General features: G+C 40.7%; 2 protein-coding genes across 4 annotated transcripts in view; one reads left to right on the forward strand and one right to left on the reverse strand.

The window, feature by feature from the left end:
* The window catches only part of PLPP1 (phospholipid phosphatase 1), a 67,210-nt gene extending 51,627 nt beyond the window's left edge, over positions 1-15,583 (forward strand). For both annotated transcript variants that reach the window (XM_082075623.1, XM_082075622.1), the window contains exons 4-6: positions 1,089-1,146; positions 12,833-13,009; positions 15,130-15,583. In XM_082075623.1, coding sequence (XP_081931749.1) covers positions 1,089-1,146; positions 12,833-13,009; positions 15,130-15,255 — 361 coding nt within the window. In that variant the 3' untranslated portion in view covers positions 15,256-15,583. The remainder of the gene's footprint in view (positions 1-1,088; positions 1,147-12,832; positions 13,010-15,129) is intronic.
* MTREX (Mtr4 exosome RNA helicase) overlaps positions 15,461-23,241 on the reverse strand; it is a gene marked incomplete at its 5' end in the record, with an annotated part of 45,259 nt that continues 37,478 nt past the window's right edge. For both annotated transcript variants that reach the window (XM_082075621.1, XM_082075620.1), the window contains 5 exons: positions 15,461-15,712; positions 16,064-16,168; positions 20,092-20,254; positions 20,676-20,732; positions 21,977-22,082. In XM_082075621.1, the coding sequence (XP_081931747.1) occupies positions 15,660-15,712; positions 16,064-16,168; positions 20,092-20,254; positions 20,676-20,732; positions 21,977-22,082 (484 nt within the window). In that variant the 3' untranslated portion in view covers positions 15,461-15,659. The remainder of the gene's footprint in view (positions 15,713-16,063; positions 16,169-20,091; positions 20,255-20,675; positions 20,733-21,976; positions 22,083-23,241) is intronic.

Genomic DNA, 23,241 nt, shown 5'->3' on the forward strand with positions numbered 1-23,241 from the left:
CTATGGCCCAGCTGGGTATGGTGGAGCACAGTTTGGAGAGCTATGAAAGTTTTTCTTAAGTTGTCTTTGTTTGTATATGCCAAACTCTTAAGCAAGGAGTGCAGTGTTACATAGCTAAACGGCACAGAAGCCTAGCTGATAGTCTGCGGAGCAGTGCTATTACAGAGCTCTGTGCATAAGAGAGAAAAAAAATAGTTTAAATACAGTTTGTTTAATCTTTTCACTTACGACTGAATTAGAAATTACTTTATTATGCTCCTTCTTTTTTATGGAGAGGTGGGATTTGTTTTACACCTTTGATACTGGGCTCCTCGCAGACTCTGCCAGTGCAGGGCCGGACCTTGCAGAAGGTGCTCTGAACTGACCTTTAGTCTGGGCCTGCCAGAAGCCTTTGCAAGTTAAAGGCAATGCTGACGTGCTTTAAATGAGGTAGCCAAGTATGAAGCTATTTCTACAAATATTACATGAGGTGTCATCTTTTGTGTTTGGCTGACTAATGAACTGCCTTCCTGCTTTTGCCTCTGCCCTTCAGTGACAGATGATTGTGGTCTGTGTGAATCAGTACACTTAATAAATGCATATGTGGTATAAACATCTAGTTAGCAGTTGTTAACTACTGCCTTTTGATGGTGACAAAATACAACTAAGTGGTTTGGGGTGATTAATGTGTCATTTGTTCTCACACATACTCTATCTGATAAGTAATTAAAAAAAAATAATGCTTATGGTAGTCTGGTATTTATCAAGAAGATGAAAAAATATACTGCTGGAAGAAACATTTGGCTTCTGATGTTGAGGATATTTGGTTGCTGTGCAGACCTCGGTCAAAGGGTTGGAAGCTACTACCTGATGTGGAAGTCAACCTAATGCTGGGAGAGCTGCTGAGTAGGGACGTGCTGTTTGTCAAAAGCTGTTGGACATGATGAGTGACAGCTGTTGTGCCTAGATGGCCTGTTTAAAAAAAAAAAAAAAAAAAGCATGGGGGTGTTTGCATTTTACCAGTTCATTTGTGCAATATAACCAATATCACTGTAGACTGGGTGTTGCAAAAGAAAAATAATGAGCTGTCTGCTTTTTTTCTCTTCCAGACTATCGTTTTACTCTGGCCATTCTTCATTCTCCATGTACTGCATGCTCTTCCTAGCAGTAAGTATGCTCTTTCCATCTAAATGGCAACCAGAAGTCTGTCAGTTACCTAGTACAAAACTGAAATATTTACTTGGCAGCTTTGTGCAAGGGACAATGATTTGAAGGACGCTTGTATGAGATGACTGAAGATTTCTCAGTAGGAGTTGTAAGGGAACACTGCTGATAATGGAAGATGTAGAACGATGTTCAGTATGCTGTGTCATAATGTAGTAGTTGGCTTGTGTGTCTTGTCTAAAATGAACTTGGTGAAAGTAGATTTGGAAAATGTGAAGCTACTTAAATTCAGTTGCATTGAAAGTATTGCAAGACATATGACAATGTAAGATATGTCTGACTTAATGAAACATGCGGTCTATTTAAAAACCCCCAAAACCTAAATGTAAACCCTGATCAAACCTCAGTTGGCTTATAAGCACAGAACAGCACATCAACTTGAATTTTTAAATTCCTTGTTGATTTTTTTTCCTGTCTTTCAGGAGTGGGGAGGGAAGGTTGGGGAAGCCAGGGGCACAGTGGAATGGGCTGCCCAGGGAAATGGTGGAGTCACCATCCCTGGAGATATTTAAAAGACATATAGATGAGGTTCTCAGTGACATGGTTTAGTGCTAGAGTTGGGTTATGGTTGGACTCAATGATCCTGAGGGTCTCTTCCAACCAGAATGATTCTATGAACTGCGAGATGATGTGGCTTTATTTACTTAGCTCCCTTAAACTAGAAGGATATGAATATCTTTAAAAAATGTAATGGTAAGAGTTAAACAGTAAGTGTTTTATTGGCAATAGTTTTGTTATGCAGTAATCTTGTCAATGTGTAGACAGAACCCTGGCTTTAGGAGAAAGCATTCTGCACCCCAATTCCTTGTCTTATCTCTGGCTGAGCAATCGCCCAGTACAAATAAGAGGCTTTGTGGAGATTAGACTTCTACTTTCTTCTCTCCTATAATAAGATTATTCATTCAGAAGCTGTTCAGAGACCTTCACAGGGACATCTGAAAGAGGTTATCGACTCTAATGCAGGATGTCTTTACCTTGCTGATTAACACAGCATTACTGCATAGCAACTTTCAGATCGAATGTGGTCTTTTTATTTAAATGAAAAAGTACAAATCTCTTCAAGCTGACAGCTACTGCAGGAGGGTGAGGAAAACAGCTTCCTAACCTTCCTCCTTGCCCACGTGGCAGGCCAGAGTGCCAGCACTAGCTCTGAACCAGACCTGCAGCGCCTGATAACCTGTTGGTTGCCTGAGCTGTGGTGCTGGCTTTATCTGCTCTTCGCACACTTGCTTCAGCCGCAGGCTGAGTCATGAGCAGGACAGAATTGTTGACACGTGGCATTACTCAGAGGCAGTGTTAATCATAACCAGACACCAGTGTGCTGGTTTCTGGAGAGACTGGAGAACTCTGCGTGCATGCTGCAGAAAGCATGCCCTTAAATGTTACTTGGGAACACGTGTGCTGTCTCAGGTTAGGCGTTTCAAAAAACAGGGGTGGTTTTGGGAGACTCAGAGGGAAAATGATCTCTGCTGCAGACAGTGCAAACACTGCAGCTGTGAAATGAGAGATGCTTGAAGTGTGTGGCTTAAATAAAGCCACCTTGCAAAATACTGGGAAACCAGTGAAATACTTTGGCAGCTTTGGCTGCTTAAAGCAGAATTGCTGAGTTACAAACAAGTTAAATTGTAGCTTTACTTTCTGTTCCATGCACTTGCACATGACTGATTAAAAATGAACGTGAGGTGTTTCATCAACATTTTCAAATGTTTCAGATGCTTTAAACCTTTGACATGAGAGATTCCACAGGTCTCAGTGGGAGCTGATATTTGAGTTCTGACTCCGTGGTTTCACCAGTGCCAGGAGAAAAACTTCAGTTTTGAGCATAATCTGTGCTGTGTCTCTCACCTCGTAGTGAGGGTAGAACATAGAAACAACTGACAGCTCAGACTTTATACCTAATGTGAAGGAAGTTTTTGACAAAAACTAAGATCTAAGTGCTGCTGGGTGGGTGGTTTTTAAAAGTTCATCTCTTAGGGATATTGTGACTTTAATGTCTTCATATTCTGGGGCTTCATTACCCTGGAAGCAGAGATTTTTATCTAGATGGTCTCATTTTCTTGCTTCAGGGACATATAGAAGAAAATGTGTGATTTGCTTCAGAAGAAGGATAGAAGCCAAAAAGTTGAAAATTCCAAATAGAAAATACATAACTTGAATTTTAAAAGAGCCAAAGAAAAATAGAAGAAAATCCTGTGACATTAACTGTTCAAATGAATAGTCTAAGCAAGCACATATCTGGGAATGTATGGAGCATTTCTCCTTTGTTTCCCTTTGGCTTGCGGGACAGGACAGCATTGGAGAGCAAACTTTTAACTTCAGGAAGGAAATACTTGGTATCTAGTTGGGGCTCATGTCTTTCTGGGTGTACACAAATAATCTTTGCTCCCCAGCATTTACAGGTATCTAAAACGGTCTGACTCACATTTCCTGCACGAGCATGTTCACCTTCCATACATGTGGCAGTCAAGCTTTTAAAGGTTACCTGAATAAAAGTCTTTGATACCGTATCAGCTTATATACTTCTGTAATTGGTATCAGCTTCATTAAGCTAGTTCCTGCTTAAAGCCTTTTATGGCAAACTATAACGAATCTACATTTTGTTACCATGTTTGAATTGTCTGTGTGCTCCTGTACAAAATCTCTTACTGAACTGGTCTCATGGAACTTGCTCTATGTGACTATCTGGTATTAAAACAGAAGCAAAGGCAGTGCCTACTGCAATTCAGTGTGACACCTGCCATTGAGAAAGGAGGCTTACTCCTCTGCACAATAAGGAGAAAAATGCACTAAATCTTTTTCATAAAAAACCTTATCTAACTTGTAAAAGAATGATCATATGATAGAAATGTGTGGGTTTTTAATAACTTCAGGGAATGTTAAATAGTTTACATAATCTACCTATTTAAATCAGCAGTAGTGTATATCACTTACTGTTCTTACATAGAGATTGCTGCTGCATTTTTAACTGGATGTGAAGTTGCCATGTATTTTAAAAATATTGTGTCTAGCTGGCCCAGTTTAGGACCAGTATATGGAAAGAGTGAAACTACAAAAATATATCTGTGGACTGTCAGACAAGGAAGTTGTGGTGAAGAATGGATTTTGAGATTTGTTTGTTGGAGCTAGGTGGGTCAGTTTGGTTCCAGACGGAGCTGTTATCTCTGGGATGCTTTTGCCAACAACAGCTTCATCTGCAAACTGGAGGGAGTATGAGCAGACACAGTGTGGGAACCCAGTGACCTAATGACAGATGCTGGAACCCAAGTAGTCTCCATCTGAAAGCTATTGTAAATTAAAATGCTAAATGCGTGCTATCTTCAGTAGCGAGAATGATCCTACTGCAACTCCTGCAGTTGGCAGAAATGTGTGGCCCTGAGGATCAGGTTGCTGTGATGGAGTCGGTCTTGGCTGTTCCCAGGATGGGAACGGGGCTGCAGGAACCCGGCCAGGCTGCCCTGCTATTCTGGGGGCCGTGTGTTTGTGTGGCTTGGGCTTGGGGCGAAAAGGGATGAGTCTGTGCAGAATGTAACCTGAGTGGCTCTGGAGCTCTCCCATGGCTGGTTGGGAAAGAACATTGTGTATGTCCAAGGACACAGGGGATGACAGACGGGAACGGGAGGGTGGTGGGTATTTCAGTGACCTGGGCTGACGGCCACCTTTTGCAGTGAGATCATAGGCTGCACACAAGTGAAAAGCAGGGTTTAGCCTGCTTTCTGTACTCATGCTCCTAATGTGCCAATCAAGCTTCGCCCTTTAAATCTCTTACTTTAATTGTTTATTTTGGAATTAGAAGTTGAGTGAAACAGTAACCAAATATGATCCTGGGAGTCTTTAACACAGTATTTTAGGTATGTCCGTTTGCATGGCAGTATTACTTTACTTTCCCAAACGCTACTGACTAGAGCTGCAGAACAGTCCCTAATGTGTTCCTGCCCACATGAAAGTTGCCTCAACTACCTAGTCTTCAAAAACTAATGAAATAACATTTGTTTCTGAAAATGTTTTGTTTGGCTGTAGCCACAGGTTGTACCAAGCAACTTGCTTGAAACAGAGACAAAAAAATAAAGGTAGCTGGCTATACTCTGTGGCTCAAGTATGGAGATGCTTGTGCTTCTACTTGTGTGTGCTTCCAGTACTGTAATGGTATTTAGACTTTTTAGTAATAAGTAAACAGAGCAAAACAACTTTGCCATAGTTGGATTGGGAGTTACAGCTGTCAGTAGTGATGGGATTATTGTGAATTGACTGCTGAAGAACTGAGCTGAAAGAAATATCTTGCAGTGCTTACATTCTTCTGAAAGCTTTTACAGCTTGGTAGACACAACAGAAAAATACTTACTCCAAGTAGAAGGAACACGTTAGTTTTTTTTCTCATGAGAAAAGAGCCAAGTGTTATCATTTGCAATGGAATGAAATGTTGTTTATCCTACTTTATGGTAAAATTATGTCAGTAAACAATTATTTCTGCAATGTACAGCCAAGTTGAGGCTGGAGGATTAAAAACCCAAGAAACATTACTTGCCCAGCGGGAAATGTACATACAGAATAGATTGACCATACTTTTTATACTGAGTTGAGAGTTGGACTATTACTAGTAACAGACATGATTTTTTTCCCATTGCATAGGACACGGATTTTGCACATCAGTTGCTTTTTGACAGCAGGATGCAGATATCTTAGAGGCCAGACTAGTACATATTTTGTCTTTCCTCCCTTGTCCAGTCACTTATTTTTCCTTTAATTCAGCTTTCCAGTGGCACAGTTCTCTATACAAGCTCACTGTAGGGCTGTTCACACATTGGAGCTGGTGCAGGGGAGTCATCAGGAATACATGGTCTGAGTAAAGGGTTAGAGAATCCCTTCAAACAGCAACCCAGATACCCCTCCACCTTGAAGTAACTGCAGACCTGTGTCCTTTTCCTTCCCTGGAAGGGGAAGAATGAATTCTGAAGTGTTGCTTCTTTTTTCCTTTTTCTGCCCAGTTAAAATCAACAACAACAAAGAAACAACGAAACAAGCAAAAACTAAACAACAGATAATATTGCAGATATACCAGGGATCACAGAATCACAGAATGTTAGGGATTGGAAGGGACCTCGAAAGATCATCCAGTCCAATCCCCCTGCCAGAGCAGGAACACCCAGATGAGGTTACACAGGAATGTGTCCAGGCGGGTTTTGAATGTCTCCAGAGTAGAAGACTCCACAACCCCCTGGGCAGCCTGTTCCAGTGTTCTGTCACCCTCACTGAGAAGTTTCTTCTAAATTTTAATTGGAACCTCTTGTGTTCCGGTTTGTACCCATTACCCCTTGTCCTACCATTGATTGTCACTGAGGAGAGCCTGGCTCCATCCTCGTGACCCTCACCCTTTATATATCTGTAAACATTAACAAGGTCACCCCTCAGTCTCCTCTTCTCTGCACTAAAGAGACCCAGCTCCCTCAGCCTTTCCTCATAAGGGAGATGCTCCACTCCCTTCATCATCTTTGTTGCCCTGCGCTGGACCCTCTCCAGCAGTTCCTTGTCCTTCTCGAACTGAGGGGCCCAGAACTGGACACAGTATTCCAGGGATCTTAAACATGTATTTTTAAAGAAAATGAGAGTGCATTAAAAAGGTAAAATAAACTTCAAACTCTGTTACCTTTTTTTAAAGAACCCCAGCTCATGAGTGATTCATGAATTCTGCTACATCTCTGTAGTACTGTTAATAATTCTGTTTGGATGTGAGCCTGTTGTGTTTAAAATTACATGGGATAGACATTATCTATATTAACATCAAGCTTCACATGAAGAAAATTGCACATTGATTTCTGGTTTGCAGGCAGTGTCTTGTTTGTTGATGCCAAGAGCTCTGTGTTTATTCATAGATGAAGTGCCAACAGGTATAAAACAAGCTGTAATACTTGCACAGACACAAGTTTGCAAATGATTGGTTATTTCTCAGCACATCTTGTGGCTCTTGGCCATTTTTCTGTGCTCAGAACTGCAATTTTTAAACTGTTGCCCAGATTTCTTGTGTTTCCCTGAATTCCAGAGTTTGTGCTAGCTGAAATATGATTAATTGCTCTTATACAAAGCTGTTTGAATAATGGCTGTTATACAAACCAGCTCTTCTACAAAGGGATCTCTAAAGTTTCCTGTAATACGCAGAAAAGGAAAAGCCGCATTGCAAACCTTCAGAGAAGCACAGAGCTTAGAAGATCTCTGAAGGGAGCTTTCTTTCTCCTGTACTGCCTGTATGAACCAGGCAGGGATGTCCTGGTCTGTACCACTGGGTTGTTGAGCAGGGCTGGAACAGGGAGATGGTAGGTCATCCTGGTTTTCTGTCACTTCATAGCGTTACTCAAGAATCCAGGGTGAATGTCTCAGCTCTTTTATTCTCTGGAGCATCTTGTTTGAATGCCTGCTTGCATCCAAGATAATTGGGCGCAAACCGTCTCTTGGAGAGGTGTGTGGCACTGTCTTTGTCAGAGTCCTTCTCATCACAGAAGGGCAATGCTGCTGCTTTGCTGGTGGAGCTGGAGGGTGGATGAGTTCCTTTGGTGCTCTGTGCATCTACTCAGCTTCCTAATGGAGAACTTCACACTTTTGGAAGCGGGTGGGGGGATTGTGTCCTGTAAGGGTGTCTGTGGGGTATCCACACAAATGGAATTTCCCTGTCCTACAAATGTACCTGGATTCGCAGCCTGTATTCTAACCTCAGAGAATTTTGGCCCAACTTTTATCATATTAATCACTCTGAGGCTGTTTTTTCTGAAGACTTTCCAGCACTGGTGCCTCCTGTGCTTTCCCTCCTTCTGTCCAGCCCTGCCCCTCATTAACAAAAATCACCAAAACACAGTACCTTCCTATCGCCTCCCTCCACCCCAGAAATCCCAAAGTCAACCATATACACGTGTACACACACTTGAGGTGGTTTACACATTACTTTTTCAGAGCTTCTTGGTTTTGAGAGAGCCCTTATGGTGCATTTCCACAGCACTGCTTGTGGCTCTTGAGACTTTTTTTTGGTCAGCAGACTTGTTTCAAAGTATGAGCTTTTCTAACTGTAGCCAGCAATTAATCCAGTTACTAATTATAACTGCAGCAGGATCTTGCACCTGTTAAAAGAGCAAAATAATAATGCTATAGGGTTTTATCTTAATGCTCAGGCAGATATCATGAAACTGAAGTTAGACGTGACTAATGGTAAATGGTGAGCTGAATAAATGCCATTTACTTGCTCTCTCCCAAAAATTGTATTGACTACTGTGGTCTCTCAAAAGAGGGCTTATTTCCTAAGAAAACTGACCTTCTGCACCTTGTTTCTCTTCCAGATTCTTACTGCTTGTACCTCACAAGTGTTCTCTGATTTGCTCATGTCATGGGGGAGTTTTTGTCCTAGGAAACCCATATTCTGTCTCTGTTTTATATTAATTTTTAATAATTATTCATTATGCTGTGAGTATATTAGTATTGAGTATATAAAACTAAGAGGGAAAACAGGTACATTTCCAAAGCAAAAGTGTGCTTCTGTTCCTTAGGACAGGACAAGGACACCTGTAGGAAATGTGATTACTGGGACCTTCTGATATCAGGAACATAAAAGCCTGTTGAAGAAAATCTTTTTAAAAGTGACAGAACAAATCAATTGGTAAAAATTTGTACAAATACAGCTGTTCCTGATGTGGGGGGAAAACCCCCAAACTTTCTTCCTTTTGACTTCCATTCTTGAAGGAGGACTGAACGTGCAGGAGGATTCCCCATAACTTAAAAAGCAAACATTTTGCGGTACAGGGTTTTGTATAACAGGATTTTGGAAAAAAGCTGAGGAGGTATTGAATGAAAAATGACTGAGGAATTCTAGGGATTAGAATTAACTGTCTGAAATGTGACCTCAGTTCAAGGAAGTAGGTAGGTTGTGGTAGATTTAAAAGAACGTAGTGCCCTTAAGGTGGGATGCAAGATAAGTTTAATGTGAAGCCACATGGTTACACCTCCAGAAGTCCATCTAAGAAATAAGTCACTGTACTGTAAAATTAGGTGGGCAGGTATGTGTATACGTATAGTAATATTGCTTCACTGGAAGAGCAAACACTTCTAAGCTATGCTAGAAATGTTAAGAGTAGCAAATAATTCTCCAGTTGCAGCGACCCTTCCATTCATGTCTGTGGCTTCTTGCAAGAAGCCACAAAGTGCCTGTGAGTTTCTCTTCATTCCTGTGTATATTTTTAGAAATGAAGTACTAGACCATAGATTAAGAAGAAACTTGTGTTCAGGATGTCTGTGGAGTAGAGAGCGTAGTGTGTGGAGTAGAGAACATAGTTTCATTGTAGAGTAGGCATTGGCTAGTAGGGGAAAAAAGCTGGAGATTATTAATTCCCATTACAAGAAAGCTTCTATTAAATCTATTTCTGCACGTTAAAAAGAACAAACAAAACAAACAAGAGAAACAGTGGGATGGTAGATGAAGTAGATCGTAGCTGAATGGTCAGACAGATGCTCAGAAGCGGGACAGCAGGGATGTCATTGTGGGCAAACAGTTGTCAGTGGTAGGAGCATGTCTGCCAGAACAGCTCTGAATGCTCCTGCTGTGCTCATAGGCTCACAAATCAAATTCTCAGCAACAAGTAATGCTGGTAAGGGGCGTTACAGTGGTATCACCCAGGTGGCATTTCCTAAAGTTCCTGCTGCTTCTGTAGATTACAAGTTTTAGTTGTAAAGTTTATTCCTTGCTAGCAAAGAGATGGGTGGGCAGACAGACAGGGATTTGCTTCTGTTTCCCTTGTTTATGCCTGTGCTGTGAAGGACTTTGAGGAGGAACAGAAGAACCTGAGGCATGCTGTTGTGTATCAGGAGGGGTTCTGTAAACAGCCTGGAGTCATTGCCCTGCATTTGTCAGCTGGGTCAAAATAGTAAGTCTTAATGCAGCACAACACCAGATCATCTCTGTATTGTGCATATAATGCTATATAAGGACTAATACTGTATAAAGGACTCTTGGGCATATTTCTAGTATCAACCTCGGTTTATATTTAATGGAATTATAAGGAAAAAGCTCCTTCCTTTCTTTGGCTGCTGTCCTGTTTCAGCCGAAACAGGTTGCTAAGAGTGAGTCATAGCAGTAGGAAGAGCCTTTGCAGGGGAGCATGGCTGCCTGGCCTATTAAAAAAAGGAGAGTCAGTTTGAAGTTACCTGCTTAAAAATAACAAGGAATTTTCTATTCCAGCAGCTGGCTGATAAACAATTACTCTCAACTGAACTGAAAGCTAACTCAAAAAAGCAGTTGTAGCCAGAAGAACAGCTGCTCTTTCTGAAATTAAACACAGCCATGATCAGTTACACTGACACTAATCTGTGGTATGATTTCTCACCCTTCTCACACCTAGTTTTAGAACAATATAAATCTGTCTGCTGGTAGAAGGTAAAGGAAGGGCTTTGGGGATTTCCTGTGCAGTTACTGGAGTTGGTGGTCTGAAGAAGCACCTAGAATTGACAAAGCCTGTGGCCAACTGCATGTGTTCTGCAGGTGATAAAGCAGCTCCACATCTTCTCTGTGACTGTCTTAGCATGGAAATTTATGTTTTCACATAGATTTTAAATCCAAATTTCTTGTGATGCTTTGTCAAGCAGAAAGAAAATCTAAACAGATGCTGCATAAGGGCAATTCAAATACTATCTTATTTGTCATTTGGTGCTGTGGGCTGGCATCTTTCCAAGTGTGCTTTTTGTGTGGCTTGCCTCATTTTCTTCCTTTGTTCAGAGGCGTATTTTGGTGTCCCACCTATCTGCAGTTGCATAACCCTTTTTCTTTCTGATAGGACTGCACATCTTTGCCAGCTACCAGAAATGGTTAACATGGAAAAAACCTTTTATTACAGCAAGGTATTTTTAGCTGTCTTAAACAGAATTTAGTGGGAATAGGGAAAGGACAAAGAACAGCCAGTATTGAATCATCAGCCAGCTCTTTAGGCTACCAGCATGTGCTCCTTGGACCCCTCCTGCTTCATTTGTCACTGGGGTAGCATTTGGTCTACTGTTGGTAAATCCAGAAATAGTATTTATATGAGACCATTAAACCACCTTTTGTTAAAAGAACTGTGTGACAGCTAATTTTTGAAGTGGCTAAACGATATTTCCCTAGTGGTGAAAGTAAGGTCCCCAGGAATATGCAGTACCCACCTCTTGAAGGGAATAAATTATTTTCCAGTTCAGGCTTAGCTGTAGCTTCTTCCAAGTCTGATTTCACCCTGATCTTGCTATTAAAGAAAAGTGGTTATGGATATGGTTGATCTTTGACATTCCATTTATAGCTGAAAAAGTCAGCATGCCAAAATTATGATGTAAGCTACTAGGACAAACCAATGAAATGTTCCCCGAATGTTTAACTTTGGAAAGTGGCACCTTTGCATCTACAGTGCAAGCTCTGTGCCTGTATTTATATTGTAAATGTAATGCTTCTCAAAGGTAGCCATGGCTTTTGAAGTTGGCAACTGTGGGATTTACCAGAAGTTAGTGTCCTGTCTTAGTGCATGAAGCCTGGGTTTGAATTAGCCTCTACAATTTCATAGCTAAGGTTTTGTAGTCAGCTTGAAGTTCCTAGATGGTACCAAAAATATATAGTTGAAATGTTAATCATCATCTTCAACGGTGTTGTTGTTTCTGTTAATACAGTAACTATGGTGCCCTTTTTGATGGCAGCATCAAGTCCCAGAATAAAGTAAATCATGTTTCCAGGGTGGATTTGCAGAAGCTCCTCTTACAGCTGAAGAGGTTTCTGTCTTAGACCAGAGGAGGAGACAAAAGCAAGGTCTTAGATTAGACAAGAAAGTAATAGAGTTAAATACTGTGAATTTGAGACAACACTTTCAAAGCATAGATATATACGACGTCATAAACAGAGCTGAGGGGAGAGAAAAAGAATGGGAACTGCACGTACTCACTTGCTTTACCTGAGGGGTAACATGGTTAATATGATGCAAAAAAGGACTAGTAACAGATGGAGTGCAGTGAAATACACCAGTGACCACTGAGGAATGTGATTCTAGATGTTATCAATCATCATATCAAGATAGTTCTGATGCTTAACTACAGCTGCAATAGTATGCTAAAAGTTGATAGTACAAAATATTACTGGAACTGAGAATAAAGTTAAAAACTTGTCAGTGCTATGTATGGTATATGTAAACTTCAGTTAAAGGTGTTAATGGTCTTCATGCTTGGAGCAAGATGGGGCTTCCTGTATTTGCAGGACTCCAAATTTGGGTGGGTGCCAGCTATTTCTTTGTATAAGACTTACCTGTAGTTAATGCAGGAGTAAAATGCTGGTTTGATTTCCACTGGATTCTTTCTAAACCTTAAGCGGCTCTGGCATTACCAGTACCTTGGTCCTTAAAATTATCATTTGTCACACTAGTACAAATACAGAAAACATCTATATGATGGTACTATGTAGTTTCACATAAAACATGAAAACTGAACGCTGACAAACTCTGCCTGAGCATGCTTGTTGGGAGTATAGCACTTAAAACATTCAAGTACATCATTGTGTCCCTGAACACAATTTCCAACTCTTTAAAGAGACCAAACACAATTTTATGTGATAACCACTTCTGTACTAACTGCATTTTGTTTTTTCTGTTCCTTTTAGCTTTACCTTCAGGCCAGAATGAAAGGGGATTGGGCAAGACTTGTACGTCCTACTCTGCAATTTGGTCTTATTGCTGCATCTATCTATGTGGGTCTCTCACGTGTTTCTGATTACAAGCATCACTGGAGTGATGTTTTAACAGGACTCATTCAGGGAGCAGTGGTAGCTGTGCTCATTGTAAGTAATTCCTGAGGGAGGGGTGTGGGTGTGTGTTTTAAATGCTGTTTTTTATAAACAGAACCTTAGAATTGCAGGCTGGGTTCTGTCTTCCTAATGTTCTTAAAATTGGTGGAGATGGGAAACAACTCATTGAACTGGGTGTAGCAGTAATACTTCAGTGAGGCAGACTCTGGAGCAGACTCTGGGCCAACAGTGACGTAAGTGGCTGTTTTAGCCAACATGAACTGCCCAAGAGCTTTGCAAGTAACCAAGATGGAAACAATCACCTGCAAAACTGTGTGGGGCCTCTATACAACCATACCTTTTGCTTCTAGCCAAATTCTAAATCTCAAGTACGGTAGGTGAAAAAGGATAAAGGCCTTTATGGATAAGAACAGCATGAAAGTGTCTGCCTCTGCTATCTTGTGCAGCCTGTTTGCTCAGTCTGATGGGAAACTAAAACCCACCATCATGTCTTATGTGCATTTGGAGTGATAAAAGGGTGTTTTACAACAGCCAGCATGTGAAGCTTAGCTGTAGTGATGGGTGAAAGGCTTTCCCAAGGAGCAGAGAAATAGCTGAACTTTGAGCTGCAGGGCTGGTTGAATTGTGTTGTGCTGGCTGTAACCAGAGTCGATACATCCATGGGAAAGGACAGATCAGAGAGACTTCTGTTTCGGAGACATGAGCGGGTTTAGGTCATACTGCAGAACTCAGTGACCAAGAACTGGGGTTGACCTGCCAGAACCACCTCCAAGATAAAAGCTTTCTCAGCTGAAAGTCAGAAGGGTATGGTTCGTTTCAAGGCAAAACTTTACTTGTTGCTATCAGTCATCAAAACACATTTTGGAGCAGCTCTGAGAAACCTTACATATTGCATTAGCTGTTAAGTGGCTGCATGTTGACTAAAAAATCCTACACCTCACTTTTGAATGCCTTTTCTTAGAAAAGATTTTACAAGGAATGAGAAACATCAGGAACATCTGGGACAGCACTTTTATTAGGAAAACAAGCTTAGTGAAGGGTGTTGGGTGATTATCTTAGAGCTGCTTGGTAATAGAAAAATTAGTAGAAAAGTGGCATTACAGTGAAAAGAATTGAAAAGTAAGGAAATCTTAAAAATACAAACCCCCCCAAACAGAACCCTTGTCTGAAAGACCTGAAGAGTTCAGCTCCAGAAGCAGAAAGCTGAGGTGAAAGCATGCTGGGGCAGCAACTGCAAATGGAGAGGTAAACTGAGGGAGTTCAGCATTAAGCAGAAGCTGTAACTCACCTGTCACACAGCTGAAGCAGCGTGCTGTGTCACCAGCCAGCCCTCAGTGTGAGGGTGGGTTTCTGCTGCTGCCCTGAGCTGTTGTGCAGTTCTCAGGTTTGCAGTGGGGGAAGGGGTGATGTAGGAGGGGAAGGGATCACATACATGGCACTTCATGCAGCACTGTACCCAGCACGCCTGCTGGTGTGACTTGGTGAAGTTGGCACCTGTCTCATAGTCAGTAGTGTGAAAGGACTGGGGTGGTGTGTTCACAGGATTGCAGGAAAGGACAGTGTAGGTAGAGTTGGTGTCACAGCTGCTGGACCTGTGGCTGAGACATACTGGGGAGGGAGCAGCTCTGAACCTTGCCAAAGAGGAAATCCAGGCTTGGTTTAACCAGCTTTTAATGACATGCAAGTGAGAATGACACTCAAGAGTAAGTTACTACTGAACCCTGTTCCTCAGCTAGAGCACAAGCTCTCTTGTTCTGTTCCAAATAAATTTCTGAATAATTTTAACCATACATGTGATCTGGGCCCTCAGCAAGTGTATCTCGCACATTCATTTAGAGTTGGTCAGACTATGGCTATTGTAATGCAGCAGTGCTTGATGAGGCAGTTAGAGCACTTGGCACACAGCCTTGAATTTGGCTTAAACCATCAGTGGCTAAGTGGTCAGCAGGGGATGGGGAGATAGCTGGAGAAAAAGCTATTGAGATAACAGGTGCCAGAATTTTATAGGAGACTTTCTAGTGATTTTCTCATGTTTGAATCTGTTTAAACTTTTGAGTTCTGACTCTGGAATTTACCTTCTGCAAAAGCATTTATTTACCCATTGTTTTAAAGACTTACAAGTGCAGGAGCTTAACACTAATTTGTTCATTTAGGTTGTGTATGTGTCTGACTTCTTCAAAGTGAGAGGATGTACATTTCAACCGAAAGAGGATTCTCATACAACTCTCCATGAGACTCCAACAAATGGAAATCATTTTGGCAGCAATCATCAACCGTGAAGAATGATGCACCTCACCTGTCTATCTCTGAAAGGAGAATGATTTCATCTGTCTAACTATGTAATATAAGTAAATGCCTTTAAAGGACTGCTGCTGCTGCTCTTGGATGCTCACGTTACCTGTATATAGTAACACGTACCACAGTTATTGTACATCTAAACTTTAAATTTCTGTTGGTTCAAGCTCTTGCTTAAAAGGAAAAAGCTATTAAAACTGTAAATTTTTATTGAAAACATGGTAACAGTTATTACATACACTGCTGTTTGTACATGCCTTGTTGCAAGAACTATGGTTTAAATACACACCATTAAAAGAAATAATGACTTGAGCTAGAAGTAGCATGTGATGTTGATGGACTTGTTCCATAATGTGAATCTAGTACTGGTTTTGGAAGATACTTTCTGTTACAGGTAAAGGCTTGCAGCAAACACAATATCCCTCTTGATTTTTGTAATCCCTATAAAAAAGGAAAACAATTTCTTGATATCCAGGAGTCATAAGTGACACAATCACTATTTTAAGGACAGAGGCAGGTAGTACTTTGCAGTAGAGAAAGTATCACAAGTCTTAAATGGAAGTCATTGTACACAGGTTAAACTGTCAGCATGTATGCAAACACTACCTCTTTAAGTCATACTTTAACACAGATGTTATCTGGAAAGGCAGCAGTGATGCACCTTACATTCTCAAATCATTTACCCACACACCCCACACCCCCTGAGTGCCATTCTACCACAGCTTCCCCCCCTCCCTGCTTCCTTCATACACTTCTAGAATTACTCCTTACACTGTGGAGTGACATACATACCTTCTGCAAACTTATTTTCCAGCTCTGTGTTTCCAATGGCTTTTGCAGCCTGGCACATCTGCCGAAGCAACTCTTCCAGCCTTCTCATGCAACGAATTATGCTACCTGTATGAAAAAAAGCGAGGGAAAATGTTGAATCCCCTGCCACATTATGTCACTGAATAATTCAGCTCCATGAGCCCACTTTGGACCAAAGCAAGAGCTCCTTCTCCAACCCTCTTCAATTTATCTAGAAGCTCAGGGTATGAACAGCCATATGTCTTAAGCTTGGTTTCTGTTTTAACAGTAAACCTCTCCATCAGGCCTTGAATCTATCTCCAAAAGCTTATCCTGTTCTTATTCTAACTCAGAGGACTTTATGGGCCATTTAGTAATTCCTAGAGGAGTTTTCTTTCAAGCACTTGTTAAGACTTCCCTAAAAAACTATATAGGTTTGGGGGATTCATGCACATAGGTTTTGGGGTGGGGGAATGTTTATTTATTTGATAGTTCTTCACTTGGCAGAACCAGTGAGACAGTGTGATCTACCTTAGTATTCCTGTGCTCCTTGAGAGTCTGTGGAGCACTCTACCACCCAACTGCATGCCTACAGTAATGCATACAAGCTTAGTCTTGACAGAGCTCCTGCACTGCAACCCAACACCCACTTCTCAAGTCACTGTAGCAAGTCTCACAAAATGACCCCAATGCTTATACTATTCCAGCGGCATGCAAGCAGGATGCTGGTTGGTCATTTCCTCCAACGTACAGTCAAAATTATTATATGCAATTGTCATAGGGTAAATATGGGACAAAGGGATTGAGAGCAGCCCTGCAGATAAAGACTTGACAGTACTGTTGCATAAAAGATTTGACATGGCACAGTGATGTGAACTCACAGCCCAGAAGGCAAATCATACCCTGGGCTGCATCAAAAGGAGCGTGGCCAGCAGGTGGAGGGAGGTGATGCTGCCCTTCCGCTCTGCTCTGGTGAGACCCCACCTGGAGTCCTGTGTCCAGCTCTGGAGCCCTCAGCACAGGAAAGACATGGACCTGTTGGAGGGGGTCACAGGAGGCCACAAAAATGATCAGAAGGGTGGAACAGCTCTGCTGGGGGGACAGGCTGAGAGATCTGGGGTTATTCAGCCTGGAGAAGAGAATGCTCTGGAGAGACCTTGTGGCCTTACAGTACTTAAAGAGGGCCTGGAAGAAAGAACAGACATTTTAGCAGGGATAATGGATTTTTACCAAGGGATAATGGTTCTAAACTGAAAGAGGGGAGATTCAGACAGAGAGGTGGCAGATGCCCCATGCCTGGAGACATTCAAGGCCAGGCTGGACGGGGCTCTGAGCAACCTGATCTAGCTGGAGCTGTCCCTGATCATTGCAGGGGGGTTGGACTAGATGAGCTTTTTATGATAAAATGAAATACTAATTCTAGACAGGCTTAACATCTGGAGAGAAACTGTCCATATCAAAAGAATATTATACAAAACTGTTGGGAAAATTAGAAGTAAAATAACACTTCTAAAATACACTCTGGTTGAAGTAGCCAATGTCAGTTTCTACAGTAAGAATAGTTCGTCTGTAAAAACTAGTGCAATGACATGAGGTGAAGAACACCACATAGGTGGTCTGTTGGACACAAAGCACAGAGCCAAAGCAAGTGAACCGCAGTAGCTCCCTGAGCATGGGCAGGCTGCCTTGTGGCAGGTCCTGGCTCAGCTCCCAAAGATCCTGCTCATCTCCATTTGCAACCATTGCAGGGAGTACTCAGCAGGGTAGCTCGGGCTGTTACAGGCATACTTTTTTTTGTGCAAGAAGAAAACCTGCATTTTTGGATTAGATGACTATTGTCTATACTTATTTCCACAAAGCAAAGCAGTCAGTCAGTCTGGAACTGATTAATAGGACATTTAGCTCAGTCTTCCCTACAGCCTTAAAAAGCTTCTCTAATTACTATTCCTTCCCTACACATTTCAGCTTAATGACAACCCATTAGCCAATCAACACTGCTCCAATCTGTGGCAAACAGGCTTGCTCTTGGAGCACTTGGGCTTACTGTGCAACACGAAAAGGCAAACAGTTAATTAGCACAGCAACTGCACCCAAAAAAGGTTTCAGACACACGACCATTTATACTAATTAAATGACAGAACACCACCTATCTTTGGGCTTGTGAGAGTGGAAGCATACCATCGACTGAACATTTCTGACTAGAAAAGTTCTGCTCCTGCCTGTTAGCCTGGATGGCAGTACAAAACCGAACATTAGTCTCTCACAGTCTTTCCCAAAGCACTTTTAGTAAGTTTGGGTGGGGTGGTGAAAAACTAGTTTAAAAAGAGTGGTGGCTTCTAATGCACAATTTTCTGCTTCCTTACTAAAATCAGTGCAAAACGGTGAAGTTGGGACTCCCTGTAATAGCAGCTCACATTGCATTGCTCAAAAGGCAAAGAGGAAAATACACATGCTTTAGGAGCTTTAACAAGCCATCATGCTATACCTCATGGTAACAACGTCTATCAAAATTAAGACAGGAAGCACTAATACCTAAAATGAAAATTTGTACTTAAGATCAAAATAAGGATATTGCCATTTTGGGTTTGTGTTTTGTTGTTTGGTTTAGTTTCAGTTTTTAATATTATTTTTTAAAATTTCTTTGGAGTCACTATAGCAACTTGGCTAACCATGGCAAAGTTCTCTGGGATTTAGTGACAACACACTGCATCTACGTTGAGTGTAACTAGTAGTGGACATCTGAAGTGCTTTCCTTCCTTTAGGACAATGCACAGAAAACCAGCCTATTAAATGTTAGGGGAAAAATCATGTGTCAACCCCTGCCACAGGAGCTAAACTTCTCAAAATAGGCCGGTAAGATCTAATTTAGAGAGAGCTAGCACTGCTGACTAGGACAAACCTGACTGACTAGGCTTACCTAGAATACAGTTAAGGAAAAATGTTACTGCTCTGTGTATTCTGAACAGTCAAAGGCCAATGTGAAAACAAAGCCAGCTACCACTTCTTTTGTGTTCCCTCACTCAGGGCGCATCTGCAGCAGATGTAAGGCTCAGACTTTCTTTGCAGTAGGAAGAATCTGCCGAATGCAGAATCAAAGACTGCCAGGATTCCTGTTGCTTGCAAGCAACCCGCTTTACCATGTTCCTGGGTCTAGGGACTGGCTTATGAAGTGCAAGAATTCCTTTGTTTTAAGGGCTTCCATTTGCAACTGTACATACAAACAAGAAAACAGCATTTGAGAGAGGCAAGACAATGGTGCCAGTAACAACTTCCGAAAGGATCTTCAAATGTCAGTCATTACACACAGACTTTTAAGCGTGGTGCACCCATCCTACTGGTATTCACAACTGTCAGCATAGCTGGTAAAAGATGAAATTAGGTTTTTCATTCTGGTTTGACCTCCAGGTGGATGGCTTGTCTTTGTAAAAAGTATCCGGGCTTTAAGTCATTCTACTTTTAAAATAAAGAAAACGAAGTACCCTTCCTCAAGGGGCAGTTTCTAGCATCCCACTTCTAGGAACAATAACCCAGGTGACAGGTTACATCTGGGCTTGGCAAATATCCGCATTGTACTGCTGTGATGAACCATCCAAAACAGGGACTTGGTTACCACCTCCTGCTTCTGTTATCTTTAAGACAGCATGAGGAACTTCCAATTTATGAGTAAATAAAACACTCAACTGTAATGAGGACAAGCACAATAGCTGCAAGCATTTGGAACATGGAATTTTTCCCTTTGACTAGGACAGGTGTTACCTTTTGTTGCTGCTGAGTTTTATAGAAAGCTTTTTAAATGTAGAGAGATACAACTTTTAAAAAGTCTTCTGAAGCTCAGAATCTTTCAACAGTGCAACTATAAATTAACATATATAGTAAACAAATTTTTTTTCCCACTTGGTCTCAGCTGTGCAAATGCTTGAATACATCTGAGTTAGTAAGTTCTGTGATCCATTGTAAGGTTATTCAGAATTACCACTTCATGTTATGGAATTACCACCTCACATCTCCTAAAGAAAAAAGGACAAACATACCTTCAAAGACATCAGTCATTTTGCAGATGTGAGCAAAGTTAGCTCCATTTGCCCACGTATACACAACATCCATTAGGTTGGGTCTGAAAGAATTTAAGTAATTTTCTTCATCAATTTCCAGTTTTGCTTCTGCTGACACCTTGGCAATTCTTTTCGCACACTCCTTTAAAATAAAATATTTTAAATTTGTAATATGCTTAGGCAGATTAAGTGCTTGACCAAGAGAAAGGCTTGTACATTATTAGGTACTGCATACAGGACGAGGTTTCCTTTTCAGTGTAAAATTATACAGAATCAGAAAGTAAACCATTTACATTATTAAGTCTGCCTGCACTAACAGCTGACAGTGTACTAAGCAAGCTTATAAAAGCTTTTAAAGGCATATTCTAAATTAGCATAAAGATTTATTGCAAACAAGATAATCCATTATTACACACAGCAAAACTACGTGCAGTCAGTGCCAACCAAATTCACTGATGATCCAAAATCAAGTCTTCATTGTGCCCCTGTTACGCTTTACTCATACGCTTGACTCATATCAACATTAACCCTGAGTGCAGGCAGATTTCTAGCGGACAGATTACCTGCATTTGCCGAAGTGGTCCTGCCAACTGCTCTGTCAATTTTGGCATTTCACTGGACTGAAAAAGAAGACATTAATTAATTTCATGTGGTCCCATACATTTGCTCTACACCAAATTAAATGCAAACCCACAAGTTCAATGTGTACTAGTGCCATTCTAAATTACTCCAATGACTTCTCAAATCCATCATCAAACACTGAAGTTTACTGAATTCCCTAGGTACCTGTTCCTCCTACTAAATCAGAATATTAAATCTTTCTGTGCAGTATACCCACAGTATGAAAAAAACACCTGTTTTCTGAACACTTCCAAAATTCCCTGTTTTGCTGTTTCACAGTTCTGAATGGCAAAAATGCTGACCATTTACTACTTTAACTGTTACAAGCTTTTCTGCAAGAATATAAAAAGAAATACTTTTAGTAACTTAAACATCAATGGTTATGTATGAAAATATGGGTATTCAAATACAGCAACATTTCTATGTTCTACCTGTTTAGATCTGAGTGCAATTGTTGAGTGAACCACAACGTTTTATTCTAACAATGACTTACCTTGGCATCCCCTCTACTAACAAAAATGATTTATTAGCATCTGCTGCTAATGCACTTCCCACATTTATGACCTGAGTCATACATCTTACTAGCTATCTGCAGTAACACTTCATATGGAAGTTTATTTTTACTGTATTTTCCTGATGACACTAAACTTCTATACAACTTATGGATATGAAAACAATGGCATTTGGTACAAAATGCCTAGGTTTTTGCCTTTAATAACATACGGTCTGTTTTTAACAGCTCTTTTCGTGTCAATTCCATGTGGTACTGACGTTGCTATCAATCAAGGGTACTGTCCAAATAACATCACATGGGCATATCTCAAAGTTAAAGATATTCTCACCCCAGAGTGTAAGAGCAGGTATTGTTAACACTCTTTTTCAAATAATCATTCTACATTTTAAATTATAAGGATGTGTTTGTGTATACACACATAAATACAAACATGGATGCCGAGAATCTATTAATATTGCTTCATCGCATGAGGAGGCAACAATTGTAGATTAACTACAAGCACTGAAATTTTACACAACCTTTGACATGTCACTCATGAGGAAAGATATTTTTGCACTGAAGCTGCAATGCTTTTGATAAGTTCAATGGGAGTTCATGTCAAACACCTTAGCAAAGGACAAAAATGTACAATGGCCTGTACTGCTATGACCAATTTCTGAAACTGAATTAAAAACAAAACTGTTGGCAGTCAGAAATGTCTAGAATTCATGAACAGAAGAAGTAACTCACATTCTCTTGAAACACAAAACAGCTCAGCAGCGCAGTTGCCTGTTCTGCAGATAAGTCATTGAAGAGACCATTGAACATCATTTCTGTCAGGAGCAGTTCATCAGCACTAAAACAGAGAGAAGCAAGCTCAGGGAAAAGACTTACTAAAATGTAATTTTCAAATGAAGTACCACTAATCTGTTTTGTGAAGCAACTTGATATAGATTAAGAAACCATACCTTCTTAATTTTTCTTATGGGAACAACAAATACTAATACATTGGCTTTTTAAGGGGGATGCTAATAAATAAGAGAGAGAGTACTTTAAAGAAACTAAAAGCTCTTACTGAACTACAAAAAATCTCTCCTGATAGTTCTTAAAAGTTAGTATTAACAGTTGTTTTGGTCAGTTTTTACCAGACAGGATGTCAAGAAATTGAAAAGAAACGGAGAGTTTGGCAGCTTACGAAAAGGACTGAAATTGGTACTGCTGCTGCTCAAAGAAGAATCAAGTGGACATTTCCAAGATACTGAAGAGAGGAACAAGCTTGCTTCAATTTACGTGTAGAATAAAGACTAACTCATGAATTATAAAAGGAAGTGCATGATATGGATACAAAATCCAAACACTATTTGGATAAAATGTCAGATTGTTGATAAGACTCCATCTTTATTCTTGGAGTTTATCACACAGAGAATGAGGAAAAAAAGCAGGTATTTTTACAAAGAAAGTGTAACTCATCAGCAAACCATTCCTGAAAGTCAAGAAGATGATAAATTTTGATTCAGCTTCCACATTTGCTATCAGTTTTTGCAGGGGAAAAAACGGTATTAGATATCAAACAAATACAGGCAGGATCTTTCAGAGTGCCTGCAAGGCAAGGAGTACAGCAGTCACTGTAACTTTTAAAAATACATAATTTATCAAAATCTGAGTTACATTCTGAAGTATTAAAGTCTGATTCATGAATTTCCATGGAATCTTTACAATAGGTTTCAATATACACATACCTGCTAAATGTATTCCACTAAAATGCATGACTTCCGTAGGTTTGTTCCAACAGCCCTATGGGAGCAATTAAGCTGTATTCCAAAACTGTCAGCGACCTGGTAATTGCTGACAATCACCGTTACACCCTTGTTTGTGAGTGCCTGTACTAAGAGGCTTGGGAAGTGGAACCATAGAAAATGAGACCATCCTCTCATGTAATGCACAATATAAAATGGCAACTAATGCTATTGCCTAAGCTGTGTAAGAAAATAGCTATTGTTTTGATATTTTTATGT

Source organism: Streptopelia decaocto (assembly GCF_964273445.1).
Source record: "Streptopelia decaocto genome assembly, chromosome: Z".
Taxonomy (NCBI): Eukaryota; Metazoa; Chordata; class Aves; order Columbiformes; family Columbidae; genus Streptopelia; species Streptopelia decaocto.